Source organism: Clinocottus analis, unplaced genomic scaffold (assembly GCF_023055335.1).
Source record: "Clinocottus analis isolate CAN_PGR_092001 unplaced genomic scaffold, fCliAna1.0.p SCAF_4, whole genome shotgun sequence".
Classification (NCBI taxonomy): domain Eukaryota; kingdom Metazoa; phylum Chordata; class Actinopteri; order Perciformes; family Cottidae; genus Clinocottus; species Clinocottus analis.
The window spans coordinates 12,757,879-12,775,720 of NW_027176153.1; the positions used below are offsets into that span (position 1 = coordinate 12,757,879).

The following is a 17,842-nucleotide window of genomic DNA, read 5'->3' on the forward strand; positions in this document are numbered from 1 at the left end:
CAAACATATCTTTGAATCAATACTCCACTGCCTTCCCATCATTGTTTCTCAGCTTCCAAGAAATAGTGTGGCATCGGAGAAGGGCTAAAGTATGACTTTGAAGATTAGTCGCTGCATCATCGAGCCTGTCTGAAAGTGATGAAGTTATCCTGGACGGCTCTGTAAGGATGTGACGCAGCCGCGCGGGCCTCATGGTTTCCGCCTGCCTGAGATGAGGCTGTGGGTACCACTTTAATGAGACGGATGCAGACCACGCCCTTCCTTTACTCGCCAATAGAGGGCGCTGTGGCATCCATCTCAGGCCGATCAGCAGCAGCTTTACCCCACTGCCCTTCCAGCAGCATATCACCTTCAGCCGGCCTGACGCACATTCACCGCCGCACCCGAAAAGGAGAAGAAGAAACAAAAATACTCAAGAGAAAGACGGCGTCAAACAAAGGAAAAGGACAACCGAGTAACGTCACAGTCTGTGGTTTTTAATGATGTAGGCGATCGTTTTGTGACTTGACATCTGATTCCACCTGCTTCTCTGCGACAAGCAAAAACCGTCCAGCTGCGCACAAATCAATTGCATCCTCCCGTCAGGATAAACCGTCCAGCCTCTGCACCGTCCACGCAGTCCTGTCGACGAAGAAGGACGAAGTCCCCGCGCATCCCTCGTTTATTTTGACGGTCAGGTCGGGCCTCGATCAGCCATCAGCTCGCCTCCAGCCTCAGCAGCATCTCTCCGCTCAGCAGAAAGGAGCAGCATCCTTCCTCCTCCTTGAATCTGCGCAATGGCCGATGTCCCTGCGGAGTGTAACATAAAAGTGCTGTGTCGCTTTCGTCCCCTCAACCAGTCGGAGATTGTGCGTGGGGACCAGTTCATCCCCAAATTCCAAGGGGATGACACCGTCACAGTCGGGGTGAGTACACGAAGGCGCTTTGTTGTGCATGCAGGCCCTTCATCAATAAATCATCAGCTCGACTCGTCATTTTGGGTCGTGGCTGGCCAGCAAAACATGATCAGTCAGCACAGGGAGATGTCGTATCTTTCCCCCGACAAGCTGTCTGTTCCTGAACATGACAAAGCATAAATTCATGTTGTGTTGTCAAAGTGCGCAAACTGGCCTCCTGCATCAGCTGGTCTGCACTTTGTAGTTTTGATGTTGTTATAAACATAGCGCACCTCGTCAAGCATATCGCGAGATGCCAACATAACATACACACTTTCAGGACATTGGAGTTCACATTGAAGAAAAATACTATTAGTTTATTCATCACAGCAAAACATTACCAATTTATTACATTTTTGTGTCTAAAACACAATCTTAAAAATACAAAGCATAAAACAAATTAAACTTATTTCAAAGTATTTTCTGTAAAAACAAAAATATCTTTTGTTGCATCAATATCTTTTAGATTAGTAATTTGGCCATTGATTTTAAATTCAGAGATATTCATTTCAATTGATTCCATCTCTGGAGGCCAAATCATTTGAAACACTTTCAGTGTGATAAAAATTTAAATGATTATACATATGTTTTGCTGAATGTGTTGCCGGGTTTACCTGTTTTGTTCTTTACCAAGTATGTCATGTCTGAGAAAGGAAAGAAACACATACATGACGACAACATTGTTTCCCAAACGTTTTCTTTCTGAGGACCAACTTATAAAAATTACACTCCATTTTGAATCAATTCTCAACAAGTTTTATCTATAAGTTCTGAAAAGAATGACTATGCGTATACGTATGTTTGATAAATCACAACTTTGTTGTATGCACGTGCTATTGATAACATATACACGTGCAAATACAAATAAATACATTTAGACCGAGTAAAGTCGTTTAATTTCCTTAATCATTAACACAAACAGAACGTTTCTTTATTAGATTAAATGTTATAAACAGACTATGATTGTCAGAATAACACAAACATTCAGGCTCCCTCATGTGGTCTGAAGGTGAACTGCAGATATACATGTTAAATTAATGACTATAAAAGAAATTCTGATAATTCATCTGGATACTAAATAAAATCCCTCTCAGTCTTTAGGACTGACTGACTTAGAGTGCTGTACGGAGAGGAAGAGTTAGCTTTGGTTTTCTAGGCTCATGGATGCAGTGTAAGAAACTTTCTCTGGCAATAATGAAAACATCTCAGCCTGACCTTCCTCTCTCCTCTCAGCATGACGATGAACAGTGGCGTCAGAAACTGATCTCTCTAATTGCCCACAAAAAGGATCAATAATCATCCGGCGAGCTCATGCATCACAGGCCGATTTGGGTTTTCTTGTCTCCAGCTTAGACCGTCTGTCTGTCTCTCTTTCTGTCTTTCCATGCAATGTGTCTCTTTTTCTCTCTCTCTATTTTGCATCTGCCTCTTCGACTCTCACCCTTGTCCCTCTTTTGCTCATCATCACTATTTGTATTTCTCTTTTTGTGCCTCCTCCCCATCTCTTCATCCCTCCATGCCTCCCTTTGTGACTGAAATTGACTCCCTGATAAATCACTCTGTCATGAGGGTTTACTCTGCCTGTGGTCTGCAGACAACTCAATCTGTTAATGACATTTAATACTGCTCCTGTTCTGGCAGCTCATCTTATTGTGTTGCATTGTGGCCTTCTGTGAAATTCAGAGATTTCATAGCTGGATTTCTGCAGCAAGGCTTGTCAGGGCTGACTCACTCGTCTGTGTTTCACGCAAGAGTGTTTGTATTTTAGGCCGAGCTGATTAATTTTTGGGACAGGCATATTGTGAAATAAAACAATGCATTCCTGTGGCTTTGGCTTCCAACGCTCTTACAAAATGTGGGAACATCAGTGTAAAACTCAAAGAACGTTCGTGTGTTGTCATGCTCTGCTTTTTCTACTGAGCTTTGCAGTCATTTAACATTCTGGAAACAGTGCGTAGGAGATTCATCTTTATACATTTTCTGACCTACTTCTTTGTAGTTTGTACATCTGGTAGTTTTCATACAAGATACTGTTCTGAGAAACTTAAGTCTTGTTTCCTCTTTGTACGACCTGTTCTACTATCGTCTGTAACTTAATGTATTTTCTATAAATGTTTTATTTACTTAGGTTTTCTTAAAACCTGACAACAATATTGTGTGTTGGCCAGTAACATTAATGTGTGTTTTCCTTCTCCCCCATTGCATCTCTCATTTTTCTTAATGGTCAGGTTGACAAACAGGTGATGAATGAGTCACTGGACACGTCACACGGCTGACATCATTTCCCAAACCTCAGCCTGATGACTAGCTGCTAGAAAATAGATTTGAAAGTATCTAAGATGAAACAGCAGACCTTTGATTTACTTGAATATCCTGAGATTAAACTGAAAAATATGATCTCAATTTGAGTATAATCCCCTTTATATTATATATTTTATGCTTTTTGTTAATTGTTAGTTGTTGTTCATGGTCTTCACAGGGGAAGTCCTACGCGTTTGATCGAGTGTTTCCCACCAACACCACCCAGGAGCAGGTGTACAACACCTGCGCTAAGCAGATTGTCAAAGGTACGGATGGATGATTAGCCACGTGAAGATATTTCACATATCGGAAATGTATATGTGTTGTGGTCTTATAACTGTGTATGCTTCCTCTCCCTCGCATCTCATTCAGCACCATTACATCTCGTTTCTATGTTATGCGGACGATAAAACGTTATATCTCTCTATTAAATACAACAAGCTAGTCAAACTACAGAGCTTCTTCGGTGATGTGAGAGACTGGATGTTACAAAACCTTTTGCAGCTGAACTATCTCTGTAATCACGTTCAGCCGCTGGTTGGTCCCCTTGTCCTCAAATCTTAAGGCCACTGTAAGAACCTGGGGGTCGACAGTAAGCTGAGCTTTGGACATAACACACAAAATTGGTACAATCATGTTTCTACCAACTCAGGAATATCTTTAACATCAGAGAAATGTTATCTTTCAGCAATACAAAGAGAATGATTCATGCTTTTAGTTCCTTACGACTGGACTAGTGTAGTACAACTTTGTTCACCTGCCTCAGTGTCTGAGATGTAACTTCAGACTGTGCAGAACTCTGCAGCCAGACTGCTGACAATTTCCTTGAGAATCCATTTAACAATTTGACTCGTTACTTAGAAGGCTTTGCTTGGCCTGGTACCAGAATACATCAGAGCATTTACCTCCATGTTGTGCAAAAATGCCTCTCAGATCACCTGCTCGCGGTTCCAGAGTCCAGGTCAGGAACTTTACTGGCACCGCAGTATTTGATCCGCTGACACTGTTTCCGCTTTTAAATCCTGGCTTAAGACACTTTTTTTTTAAAATCAACAACCACCTGACAATTCATTTAATTTATTTAATTATTTCATTCATTTTAAATACAGCTCTGTTCTGCAACCCCTTTGATTTTAAGTTTATTTTAATAAGTTCACGTGTCCTACCATATATGTTTTTTTACATCTGTCAGTGTATTTTATATGGCCTTATAATTGTGTGCTTTTATTTATTTATTTATTTCCTTTATATTGTGTATTGGTATTGATCTGCTATCTATGGAAAGCCCTTTGTGCTCCCAGCTTGAAACATGCTTATTTGTGGTCCTGTTTTTCTCAAAGATGTTCTGGGTGGATACAATGGCACTATCTTCGCATATGGACAAACCGCCTCCGGGAAGACTCACACCATGGAGGTACAGTATCAGAGCAACAAAGCAGGTTGATGTCTGTGTTGATTTAAGTTGTTTTGTGTTTCAATGGGTTTTTTTTCATCAAACATTTCTGGGGGTTTTGGGTCTTCATGATAGTTGTATTTATTACACATTTGTTTTCACAATTATTAAATAAAATACAATCAAATATCAAACTGGTAGCAGGTCTCACAGTCACTTTTATGACACTACTGCCAAGACATTTACTTTCGACAGCTTTGACGTATAACAGTAATATTGAAGTGGTTGTTGCATAGAAGTCTCCTGTTGTTCTCCTTTGACCCTGCACAGCTATCACAATCTCACGCTTTTATCTGTGACTTCCTGTTTCAGGGCAAGCTGCACGACCGTCATGGGATGGGAATCATTCCTCGCATCGCTGAGGACATTTTCAATCACATCTTTTCAATGGATGAAAACCTGGAATTCCACATCAAGGTATCCGTGTTGTGTTCTGCTCCTGGTCTTTTCCTTCTTTTCTTGTAATAATCTTTATCTTTTGTCTGCAAACAGTTCAACAAAAAAAACTTGCATGCACTTCATGTTGACACATTTTAACATGATCTGAATTTGGTGTCTTTTTTCTTCTTCTTCTCCATCAGGTTTCATACTTTGAAATCTACATGGACAAAATCCGTGACCTTCTGGATGGTTAGTGCTATTAAACTCTTTATGGATCACCTGCAACAGTGACTACTAAACTGTCTAAAGCAATCATTTTTATTATCAAAAAAGCTGTTTGTTTTATGACAGAACAGTTTGAACATGAGCAGAAATGTTGCTGGAATACATATAAGCTATTGAAGTCCAGGTTTATAAATTAATTGAAATACATTGATTCATTAATTAAGGTGAAATACACATTTAACGAGTTCACTTCCCTCTGGGAATAGATACATAAGAAGATAAGAGTAAATAATGCCGACACACGTGTTGACTCAGCAGGGATTATATTAAATGAGAGAAGTTGAATAAATATATGAAAGCAATACTGCAATATATTCAATTATATGTTCGTATTTTGAATAGTGACTTGGTGCCTGAATTTAGTGTTTTCCTTCCTCATTTTACACTCGCTCTCTTTTTATTTTAGTGACAAAGACCAACCTATCTGTCCATGAGGATAAGAATAGGGTGCCATTTGTCAAGGTTTGTGAAAGTGCTTTGTGTTTTTGGATGATAATCTGTTTGTGGGCTTCATCACATCCATGATATTGAATATGACTCATATTCTGTCTCTCCTCTCCTCTCTTCAGGGATGCACTGAGCGTTTTGTCTCCAGTCCTGATGAGGTGATGGATGTGATTGACGAGGGCAAAGCAGCCCGCCACGTTGCTGTGACCAGTGAGTCTTTATCTAAGAGTATTGTTCTTGCAACAAAGGATATAAAGTGTATCTATGACATTTGCATTCATTTAATTGTTTTATTTATATAGATCATAAAAAAAATCCCAAAAGACAAATGCTTCCTGTAAAAATAAATAACAATATCATAATACAGTAAGTTATCTTGTTCTTCCACGTCCATACCCGAGCCAGCTCCTCGTCAGTGCCAGCAGTAACACTCACGACCCGCTACTGATGCGTGAAGTGACAGCTCCGTTCATGTGTCATTGAGTCACGTTATGTAATCTGCGTGTTACAGATGGCTATAATGTTCTTCATTCATTCCTATGAAAATAAATGAGATTCTGTCAGATGGGATCCACCGTCATGTAACGGACAGCTTTGGGCAGTTATTTGGAGTTTGGAGAGAGTAACCAAAGCAAAACAGTACAAAAATTGAATTACTGCCGTCCAGCTTCCTGACAATGATGCTCTGCATGCATGTTTTAAGAGATGAATCACATGTCAGAGTGAACTCACATTAAAAATAAACCCTAAACAATAAAGGTACAAATCATAGACTTAAGTTATGTTTTATACCGCATGACTCACCGGTAGGAAAGGATCAAGTCACTATGACTTCATGTGATTACTTCACAGTTAATATATTCATTAATGAATATTAATTCACAGTGACGTCACACATTAATTGATATGCGACCAGATTAGTTGGATTACAGTGACATAAAAGTTACTTTCAGACCATTTGCTCAGTTTCTCTGAGAGCAGAACAGAAAGTTACATTATCATTTACATTTTTTAATTTAACAAACTGGTTATCAGACGCAAACATTTACATGTTGCTGTATGACCCACAGACATTCATGCCACATTTACAAAAAGGGTTGAAATTTAATTTGTATTATTAATTCATTTAATTATATTGTGTTGTGTTGTTGAAAGAAGTGAAGCGTAGCGTGTTAGAGAATGCTGCACTATAAATAAGTCAAAAGACAACTCAATCTGTCTTCATTGTTTACTGATGCTGTTCAAGATGTGTTTACAGTAACACTTTAAAATACCATCCATTACAGTATAACAGGCCTATGCACAGTTATGCTTAATCTGTATTCAGAAATCACATTATTATTATAGTAGATCTGTTGGAAAGGAAGTATGCACTTTGGGGCTGTCTGGATCCAGTTAAAGATTTAATTAGAGTGGGTGAAGTCATCTCCAGAGCTTTTTGTGTCTTATGTAAGGTAAAGAAAATGGAAAATGTGTACGTGAATCATTTATCCATTAAGCAGATCTACCAGACAGACAAAATTATAAACACAATAAAATTGTGTCTGACCCAACTCATATTTTAAACACTGAGCTAAGCCACAAAGTGTCTGTAAATGTGGGTCGCTACTTTGACAAAAAAATTCCCCTTGGAGATTAATAAAGTACATATCTATCTATCTAAGTGAGAAATTGCTATAAATATTCACATCTGCCTGTATGTTGCGACTTCAAATTAACAGCGTCCTTGCAATAGGATTGTATAACGGGCATGCAGAGATAGGTTGAGGCATAGGCTTTAGATTCCATGGATTTTAGTATGGAGGCCATATTAGAATAGATTGTATACTTATATACTTGTTCATACAATATTTACTGTTTGCCGAGGAGAGCAGAAATAATACAAAACGTTTAAAAAAAATGTGTTAACGATCAAATCCTCTAACAATCTAGCTTTGAAAACCAGCTCGATGTATGCAGCAGTGGATGTGAGTTGCCTGAGGCTGCGTTCACAAAGCAGCGCAGAATTCTCTGTTTCCTGGCTGATGCTGCTGACTCACGGTGCTGCAGAGTGCGTGCTGATCGCAGATATTGTCTGCAGTGAAACCTGAACTTACTTTCTGTCCGATGAAGAGGGGCTTTTAGATCAGGGTAGCCAGTGATCTGCTCTGTGATACGACAATATACCATTAAGCTGCAGTAACGTCTCGTAAAAAAAAATCAAGATTTACATGTGCGTCAGTGTTTCATATTTAAGTGGTGAATTCGTCCCTTTTTCCAGTTGAAATCTCCATGATTACTCATAGTTCAGAACATTTCCAATTGTTTTTTAAAGTTCAACGAGATCCCATTTGTGAATGATTTATGTGTCAGAAAAGTGGGTTTTATCATCAAAAGCTCAAAGACTCCAGTGAAGCCTCTTTTTACCTTTTGGTACAACCGACGCTTGTGTCTTTGTGCAGACATGAACGAGCACAGTTCTCGCAGCCACAGCATCTTCCTGATCAACATCAAGCAGGAGCACGTGGAGACTGAGCAAAAACTGTGTGGAAAACTGTACCTGGTGGATCTGGCTGGCAGTGAGAAGGTAAGATACACTCTGAGGGAAAGATTGATTACATATCAACAACGCCCGACCTGCGATTCAGTTGATTCAAATAAATGCCTCCTGTGTGTTTTCTTCAGCTGCTTATCTCTCATGTTGGACTTTTCTGACTCTTTTTTCCAGGTCAGTAAGACTGGAGCTGCAGGAGCCGTACTCGATGAGGCTAAAAACATCAACAAGTCTCTGTCTGCTCTGGGAAATGTCATCTCTGCATTGGCTGAGGGCACGGTGAGCTAACCTAACCCCGCTTACCTGAATCTGGATAGACAGTAGAGGAACAACAGAGACTTACAATGTACAGTAAAGTAGATCAGCAGGAATGCAGATCTGCATCAAAGTCAAATAGATCAACTAAATAGTGCTGAAGTGGCGAAAAGTGGTCGTGCTTACTGTATGTTTTCGTCTCGGTTTTGCTGTGTCAGTATTGAGCCAATATGTGAGATATTATGGAGCGGATATAAAGTAGTTTCTCCACATTTAAGTGTAGGTACACATATGTACCCTTTTCACAACTTCAGCTTACTTTGATTGTAGAACTTTGAGATTTAACTTCAATTAAAACATGTTTAATTTCCAGGTTCAGATGCTGTAACAAATAACAATGCACTCTCATTTCTGACTCATGTACACGTGGCACAGACATGCAAAAGGCCGCACCACCTCTCTTACATAGTAGCAAGACACTGACTTTATAGTTGTGTTGCCTCTTGTTGATGTTTTGTGCCTCTTTGTAGTTGGTTTGCAGTTTTTTTTGTGTGTCTCTTTGTGGTTGTTTTGCCCCCTTGTTATATATAATGGTGATGAATCACTGCAGAAGAGCAAAATCAGACATGTAATCAATCTTCCTTTCTTTTCTTCTCCCATTCATTCTCTCTGCTTCCTCGCTCATCATCTTCCCTCCATCCCCCTTCTCACCTCCTCCACCCTCCACTCCCTCCTTCTATCTCCTGCAGAAAAGCCACGTGCCGTACCGTGACAGCAAAATGACCCGCATCCTGCAGGACTCCCTTGGAGGAAACTGTCGTACCACAATGTTCATCTGCTGCTCTCCCTCCAGCTACAACGACGCGGAGACCAAGTCAACTCTGATGTTTGGACAACGGTGAATACAGTTATGGAAACAGTTGCAATACATTGTATTGTACAACATGAGCATGAGAATCAACTCCTTGTATAAGTCTTAAGTCATGTAATAAGTCATAAGTGATGTTTTTATGAAAGAACACAAACTGATTATAGTTACCCCTCAAAGGGACGGCAAGGAACCGTTTTGGGCATGACCTAAAATACAAACATGGCAGATACAGATGCTCACACTGCCTACTTGACTATATCTTTCACCAGGGAGGTATGAATTTCTTTTTTAGCCAGAAGACTCAAGTTCACCAAATATTAAAATAATCTGGCATTATAACTTATAACTTTCCTTTCATACTAGTCAGATGACATTTGAACTGTTTGTCCAACATGAAGCTGAGTTTTGGGGGCATTACCAAGTGCAACTGTTAATCAAACACAAACACTGATCATCAGTCCATTCCTAACAAAGTGATTCACGTCTGATCCCCTTGTGTCTCTCTGTCTTTGTCTTCTTCTGTCACAGTGCCAAGACCATCAGGAACACCGCCTCCATCAACCTGGAGCTGACGGCGGAACAGTGGAAGAGGAAGTTTGAGAAGGAGAAGGAGAAGAACAAAACTATGAAGGAAACCATCCAGAAGCTGGAGCTGGAGCTCAACCGCTGGAGAAACGGTGTGACACATTCAGTGTTTTCTGAGGCCTCGTTTCAGCTGCGTAACGTCCGCTCTTCTGTGCTGAATTATAAACAAAAGTTCCTTATTCTGATGTATTCAATTCTCTGTCCTCTTTGTCGCCGGATCCCTCCCCTCAGGAGAGGACGTGCCTACGACAGAGCAGACCACGGAAGATATTGTGACCCGTTTCGAGACAGTAGAGGAACGTCCCATTTTGGACAATGACACCTCCTCCATTGTTGTCCGCATTTCCGAGGAGGAGCGGCAGAAGTACGAGGAGGAGATCCGCAAGCTGTACAAGCAGCTGGATGACAAGGTCTAAACATACTAATTACAACGGACAGTTTTTGCCTGTACATTAAGTAATTCCACCCTGAAGCACTGTGCAAATACAGATGTTATCTTGTATAATGAAAGACATACAGGAACATTTTATGTCTTTCTCATTTATAAATGTAAAACAATCATGGATAAAGTAGTCAAAAGCCAATAACATTTTAGTATCACATACATTCATACACACATGGAGTCTGGATGGTAGTGAGGTTGGTATTAATGATAATATAATGTTTACTCAGGATGATGAGATCAACCTGCACTGCCAGTTGGGGGAGAAACTGAAGCAGCAGATGCTGGACCAGGATGAGGTCAGTCATCACAAACTCACACAGATGAATACACACTGTATGCACACAAGTTGAGTGGATACTCTATTCTAAACGTAAACTTAATACCAAGCTACAACTTTCAAACAGCATAATTGAGGACCGGACAACACTGAATTCCCTCCCTACAGCTCCTGGCCTCATCCAAGGGCGATGGGGACAAGGTCCAGGCTGAACTTGGCAGGCTTCAGGTGGAGAGTGACTGCGCCAAGGCCGAGGTGAAGGAAGTTCTGCAAGCTCTGGAGGAGCTGGCCATTAACTACGACCAGAAGAGCCAGGAGGTGGAGGAGAAAGGCCTGCAGAACCAGCTGCTGGCCGACCAACTGTCCCAGAAAATGGTAGGTTTTAAGAAGACTGGTGGGAATGTGAGATTTACAGAAGGAAAGCTAAAATCAGAGACAGGAGGTGGAACAGAAGGACACTTGCTTGCTTGCTATTGGAAAAAGGAGCGTGCATCACTGATGCTTACTGCTTCCTGTCTTCTTCTCTCTAGGCCAGTCTGATGGAGCTGGAGGCAGAGCTGTCTCGTATGCAGGAAGTGAGCGGGCAGCAGAGGAAACGCATCGCTGACGTCCTCAATGGTCTGATGAGGGACCTCAGCGAGTTCAGCAACATTGTGGGCAACGGAGAGATCAAGCTGGTGAGTTGGATGTTGGAAGGGTCCAAAAAAGTTAAGCTTAAAGGTCAAAATGTACATAAAGTGTAGGTAGACCTACGAGAGTGAGTGTTTTGATTGAGCTTCCTGTTTGTCCTGACTGGTGGAGAAACCATGGAAGAGAAAATAAGTATTAATATAATAAATTATAATAATCATTTCGTATTTTTTCTCCCAACCCTCAGCCGGTGGAGATCAGCGGTGCGATCGAGGAGGAGTTCACGGTGGCTCGCCTCTACATCAGCAAGATCAAGTCTGAGGTGAAGAGCATGGTGAAGCGCTGCCGCCAGCTGGAGAACATGCAGCTGGAGTGTCACCGCAAGATGGAGGAGACCGGCAGGGAGCTCTCCTCCTGCCAGCTCCTCATCTCTCAGGTGAGGGATGGAAGACATGGAGTTGATGAAAGGCAGCATTAATAAGTCCTTTATTGTCATCTGGTTTAGCTGGGTTTTGTAACGACTCGTTTTTCCTGTGTGTTCGTTTGTGTTTTGTGCAGCATGAAGCTAAGATCCGCTCGCTGACGGAGTACATGCAGAGCGTGGAGCAGAAGAAGAGGTTGCTGGAGGAGAGCCACGACTCCCTGAGCGAAGAGCTGGCCAAGCTGCAAGAGCAAGGTACATGGGTCGCGTACATATACACAAAAAAAATACTGTTGAAAAACATATTAACACAGCTGCAAGATTAAAATGCACCCCAAATGAAATGCGGAATAGTTTAGCCATCCTCTTTTTAAGACTCCTCTGGAAATTGCATAAAGATGATATGAGGCTGTTGCTCTGTGGTTAATGCTTTCTTTTTGTCTTATAACAGATAACTCTCTGCTTGAGGAGAAAGAAGGAGAGAAGGGAGAGATGGAGGATGGAAATGTGAAGGTGAGAAGCCTTGTCAGGTTTTTTTGTGTGAAATCTGAGTATATTGACGATAGGTGTGATATGGGCAGACTGTCACCCCACAATAGAATACAAGCAATACAAGTACTGATTTTCAGATCTGACTCCATGTTCCATTTCCTGATACTAGTGATAAACGGATGTTGTCTTTGTTGCACAAAGAGGGCTGCTCAAACTCTCTCGCTCCAAAGAATAATCTCAAATGGATTATATGGCTTTTTATTCTATATTCATTTTCTAGTTTTAAGCCAGCCTCTCTTTTCATTTGCAGAAGGTTCCTCGTCATCAGGGGGAGTCTCACCGTGGCCTCCACCACAAGCAGCTGGCCCGCCTGCGGGATGAGATCAATGAGAAGCAGAGGATCATTGATGAGCTAACCGAGTCCGTGACTATTTAATTAGTACTTTCTATTTATAGATAATTTATTACTATGTCGCTATTGATGTGATAATCACCTATAATACAATGTTATTATTATTGACAATGTTGCACACTTCTTTTCATACATTAGTCGTTGCGTGTCTGTCCAACAATCAGGTTTGCTGTACATTCAAGTCTTCACTTTCTCTTTTTCCTTTATTTTTCTGCTTTTGTTCACGTCTCCAGTCGTAACTCCAAGTTGGAGATTGAGCTCGCTCAGGTTCGTGCTGACTTTGAGCGCCTGAAGACTCAGGACACCACCAAGAGTGAGCGCCTGGAGGAGCTCTCGTAAGTCTAGTGGAGGCTTTATTACTCAGTGTGGTCGAAAGAAATGTTAGTATGGAGTACTTGATGTGAAACTATTTACATAGCGATTATCCAATCATTTAAGTATATAATTGATGTGGGTCCTCTCTCATTTCTATTAAATCCCAGCAGAGGGCACTCAAAACAACACATAGGTTATTGCGTTGTCCTGGAGTACATAACACATTGTCTTATAATGATGCTTTTGCTGTTTCTGTCAGATTCCTGCATGAGCGCCACGAGCAGACTAAACAGGACTTAAAGGGTCTGGAGGAGACCGTCGTGAGTAAAATATACACCTAATTTCTGTCTCTTCTGGCTCATTGTCCCCCGCTGTGTATCTGTCTCTCTCCTGCATTACCTCGGTCTGCTCCTCTTTCTCTTGTACAACCTTTGTCTTACATCCAGAGTTGTCTTACTTATCTCCTCTTCATCTGTCTGTCCTCCAGGCCCGCGAGCTCCAGACCCTCCACAACCTGCGCAAGCTGTTCGTTCAAGACCTCACGTCGCGGGTTAAAAAAGTAAGCAGGTCCAAGATGATGAGAGCGGGCAGTGATCAAACCATGTTAAGGAAACTGAGTGGCCTGAATACCCATTTATCAAACCATTGACTTTTCAATTTTTAACAAAAGACATTACATTTTTGTGAAGAGTGGACCAAAGGTCCAACTTAAAGATCTCATATGTGACAATGCAAAATTTAAGCCTAAAAGGTGCTTGTTTGGCACATTATACCGTATATTGTAAATATATTGTATATATGATAAGGTGGAAGGTTTTGTTCCACAACTCACAAGTAATTTAAAGATGTCTTCTTACATAATCAGTGAGTCATTGGTATTTATGAACGCTTTTGTCAGCCCCCATCCGGTGTTACACTCACCTTCTGCATTAGTATAATATAAAACCTCTTACTCGACGTCTCTTTCTATGTATTTTCTTAACCTTCAGGCTTTGCCTTTCTCTCTGCAGAGTTCCGAAATGGAGCCTGATGATAGTGGGGGGTCTTGCACCCAGAAGCAGAAGATTTCCTTTCTTGAGAATAACCTGGACCAACTTACAAAGGTTCACAAACAGGTGAGACAAATGCAGAAAGAAGAAGAGGAACTCTACATTTAGCGATGTAAACGCAGTCTGCAGGAAATGTGTAATTGTTATATTTTCAATATAAGAGATACAGCAAATGTTGGTGGACAATTTGCCTGCTAGTTGCCAAAAGTGCACAACCAGGAGCCTGACTTTAGAGGGTGCAGAACAGAAAGATTATGTATTGCTATTTTGAACACACTTTAAGGAATGTAACTAGTACTTTATGTTCAAACCCATATGCTGTTTGTGACATCAGCAAATTGTGCTGAACAACTCAATTATCATCATATTACTGCATGTCTTTTTTCCTTCCATTATTTATAATATTTAAATTTTCCCACCCCATTTCATCCCCCCTCCCTCTGTCACCTCCAGCTGGTACGTGACAATGCAGATCTGCGCTGTGAGCTTCCAAAGCTGGAGAAACGTCTTCGGTCTACTGCTGAGAGAGTTAAGGCCCTGGAGAATGCACTGAGGGACGCCAAAGAGGGCGCAATGATGGACCGCCGCCGCTACCAGCAGGAGGTGGACCGCATCAAGGATGCCATGAGGGCAAAGAGCGCCCTGAGGCGCCCTCATGCAGCACAGATCGGTACTGCAATGAAGCGTTCTCGTTTGATTTATGCTTTTGTTTGTGTATTGGAATTTTCTGAAGTGAAATGTCTGACATGCATCACATTTGAAATGTTTTCTTACTTTTATTTAACCTGCCATAACTCATTTTAATCCCAGTTCTGCCCTACTTTGCATTACTTTATCATCCCGACAGCCAAGCCTGTGAGACCGAAGCAGCTGCCCGTCTGCTCTCCCACCAACCCGTTCTACACTTACATCCGTGCCACTGAACAAGCCAACACCTACAGCAACGCCCTCTTCCAGAGCAGCGGGACACAGCCGAGCGCCACCAGCGTCAACTGCAACCCCAACTCTGTCCAGAGCAACGCGTGAGTTTAAATCGTTCCTTTCACTGTTCACAGTGACAGATGTCAGCTGACAGAAGTCAGGAAGATTCTGCATTGGTCCTCACAAAATAGAGCATCCTGCGGTGTTTGTAGAGGTCATTCATTCAAACACGGTCATTTCTTTATTACACAACTGGCAGGCTTGTTCCTCATATTAAATATTGCTTTAACATTATGTTCCTTTTTACTCCTTTGGGATTTTTTGAATTACTGGTCCTGACAAGTCTCCCTCACTGGTAGCGCATTATACTGCACTCATGTTTGACCTTGTTTTTGTCTGTTTTTCCTCTGTGGTGTTTTACACAGAGTGTCCACAGCGCTGGGCTACAGAGCAGGCAGATACACTGGAGACATACTGGAGTCCTTCCCACTCAACATTGAAAACGGTAAGCACGAAGGCACACGTTCACAGATTTCAAATCTGTTTTTGATACGTGATAGTTCTGTTAATCGTGCTAGATATTTATTGTTATGAATAACGTCCTGTATATTCTATTTTTCAATTTCGTGGATCAATTTATCAATTAATGATCACTTAGTATTATTTAATGAAATCAAAATATTGTTTTGTTTCCAACAGGTAACAACATCAGTGAAACGAGAGACATCAATGACAACAGGTGAGGATCTCAGTTAGCTATTTATTGCTTCTGGTCACTTAAATAACGTCAGACTAGATTGGAATAAATACATTTGTTCTTGTTATCTAACAATGTAGATGTTGTTATCAGTCTAGTTGGTTGTGTATTGAGTGTTGGGTTTCTGCATCAACAGAAGTGATGTTCACTGTGGCAGCGAGGTGGATGATTCAAACAGGCATTACGTCATTCAGCAGGAGACCGCTGCAAGTTAATGCCATGGTGATTAACAAAGTACACCAAGTCACACACGGGCACACTTTCAAATATTCTTTGTATGTGCAAGTTGCTCGCAAAAGCTTTGAAGGCTTAGGAGTTTGCTGTGTCAGGCAAAAGAAGAAAAAGTTACTGCAAATTGTCTTTCTTACAAACTGCCATGAACTAGAAACCATTGTCTGATGGTCAGTCGACAACGTTTTTTCACACTTTGTAAAATGTGTGGCAATGAAATCAATTCAATTAACTTCAGTTCATTTTGTATAGCCCAAAATCACAAATTTGCTTTGGATGGCTTTACAATTTGTACACATACGACATAGGGGAAAGCATATTTGATTTAAATTGTTAAAACAAAAAAACATTGTGATGGTTCTTTAATAATAAATATAAGAAAATGTATTTATAATCATTCAACAGAACTTTTTATTTTTTTGTATACCTCCAAACGCTGACTTCCTTTTATTGTCTCTCTCCAGAAGATGACCAAACACTGTACCCGTCCAAGGACCCTCCTCTCTATCTGCATGCAGCCCGTCTCCCCATCCCACCACTGCATCGCTGATGAAGAAGAAGAAGAAGATGATGATGATGAAGATTTGTAGCCCTAAAGTCTTTAAACTTAATGAAGCCCCTCCCACTCCTACGGTGACCGCCCTCAGGTTTGAGGTCCAGTCCCTTCCAGTTCAGTCAGTACAGGAAGTAAATTGAATCAGAATTGGTTTTCCTTTTTTTAAATACAGAAATTTCTCTTAATCAACTCATCAATCTCTCGGCCAATCAATTTGTCACCAGATATCACTTATGCTGATTACTTCCTGAGGTGGTTGAACTGAAACAGGGCTGAGTCCATCCCTGATGACTTAGGACACATGTGTTGTAAATAATAGTCCTGTATACTCCAGTAGAGGTTTCTGACCAGCAACTGTTTGTGTGAATGCACAGCTTCCACCGTCCCCTGCGCACACCTTCTTAAGGGCATCATGTGGATGACATACTGTAGGCAGACGTGACCTTTTTCTCTGTCGTAAATAAGAGTGTAGTGCGTAACGCCAGCTTGTAACAGAAGACCCACACTCTGCATGCATGTCGCGTAGCGGGTTAACTTTCAAATCTTTGCATGTGTCCTGATTCCTGTCAGTCGTTGGTATGCTGCGAGTAAACAGACTGATCGACTTGGACAGATGTCAGAGAGGGAGAGAGGGAGAGAGGGAGGGAGAGAGAGAGAGAGAGAGAGAGAGAGAGAGAGAGAGAGAGAGAGAGAGAGAGAGAGAGAGATAGAGAGAGAGAGAGAGAGAGAGAGAGAGAGAGAGAGAGAGAGAGAGAGAGAGAGAGAGAGAGAGAGAGAGAGAGAGAGATGGTTTTCCTCCTTTAAAGTAAAACTGGCTTTTGTGTTAATGTGGCTTAAACACAGGAAGAAACGACACAGAACACACTTCAGGGTCTAGTTTTAATTTAATAGAAGATGCAACATGTGTCAGGGAAACCCAGCCCAGACTGAACAGTCGGTGTCAAGGAAACCTTTTGTAATTGCTTTGATACTGTGGTGTTGCAGCTGTATGATCCCATTGTACATTTCATGTAATGTTGCCCACATTTATTGTGGCTTTCTCCCTGCTTTGCGCCCACACCTTGAGAGTCTTTATATTGAGCCTTAACAAGAGCTGACTTCTCATGATGATCGAACTAACACGCTGTCATGTGCATACATTTGTAATTACTACCTCTAGAGCTACTCATTTTACGCTTGTTACAGTATACTAACATCCTTTCAAACGCTCAATAGGAGCTAATCTTTAGTCTCTAGAAAAAGCAGCGACTTTAGTACACCAGTAGCTGTAAGTAGATTTAAAAGCTCTTA

The 17,842-nt window shown here is 41.3% G+C and overlaps 1 protein-coding gene across 2 annotated transcripts; it reads left to right on the plus strand.

The window, feature by feature from the left end:
• Positions 1 to 277: 277 nt before the first annotated feature.
• On the plus strand, positions 278 to 17,273 carry kif5aa (kinesin family member 5A, a). Of its 2 annotated transcripts, none has more exons than XM_068597064.1 (29): positions 278 to 905; positions 3,415 to 3,502; positions 4,577 to 4,650; positions 5,002 to 5,106; positions 5,271 to 5,319; positions 5,762 to 5,817; positions 5,925 to 6,012; positions 8,244 to 8,368; positions 8,510 to 8,614; positions 9,340 to 9,488; positions 9,990 to 10,138; positions 10,278 to 10,456; positions 10,719 to 10,787; positions 10,937 to 11,143; positions 11,299 to 11,445; positions 11,646 to 11,834; positions 11,957 to 12,074; positions 12,271 to 12,332; positions 12,622 to 12,731; positions 12,957 to 13,058; positions 13,298 to 13,358; positions 13,526 to 13,597; positions 14,049 to 14,153; positions 14,541 to 14,757; positions 14,935 to 15,109; positions 15,434 to 15,513; positions 15,708 to 15,747; positions 15,902 to 15,987; positions 16,464 to 17,273. In XM_068597064.1, exons 1-28 carry the CDS (start codon positions 777 to 779, stop codon positions 15,978 to 15,980), a joined length of 3,129 nt encoding a protein of 1,042 aa, XP_068453165.1. In that variant the 5' UTR covers positions 278 to 776; the 3' UTR covers positions 15,981 to 15,987; positions 16,464 to 17,273. The 2 variants fall into 2 exon arrangements, with proteins under 2 accessions (XP_068453165.1, XP_068453164.1); XM_068597063.1 differs by having other exon boundaries at positions 279 to 905; positions 16,461 to 17,273.
• The last annotated feature ends 569 nt before the right edge of the window (positions 17,274 to 17,842 follow it).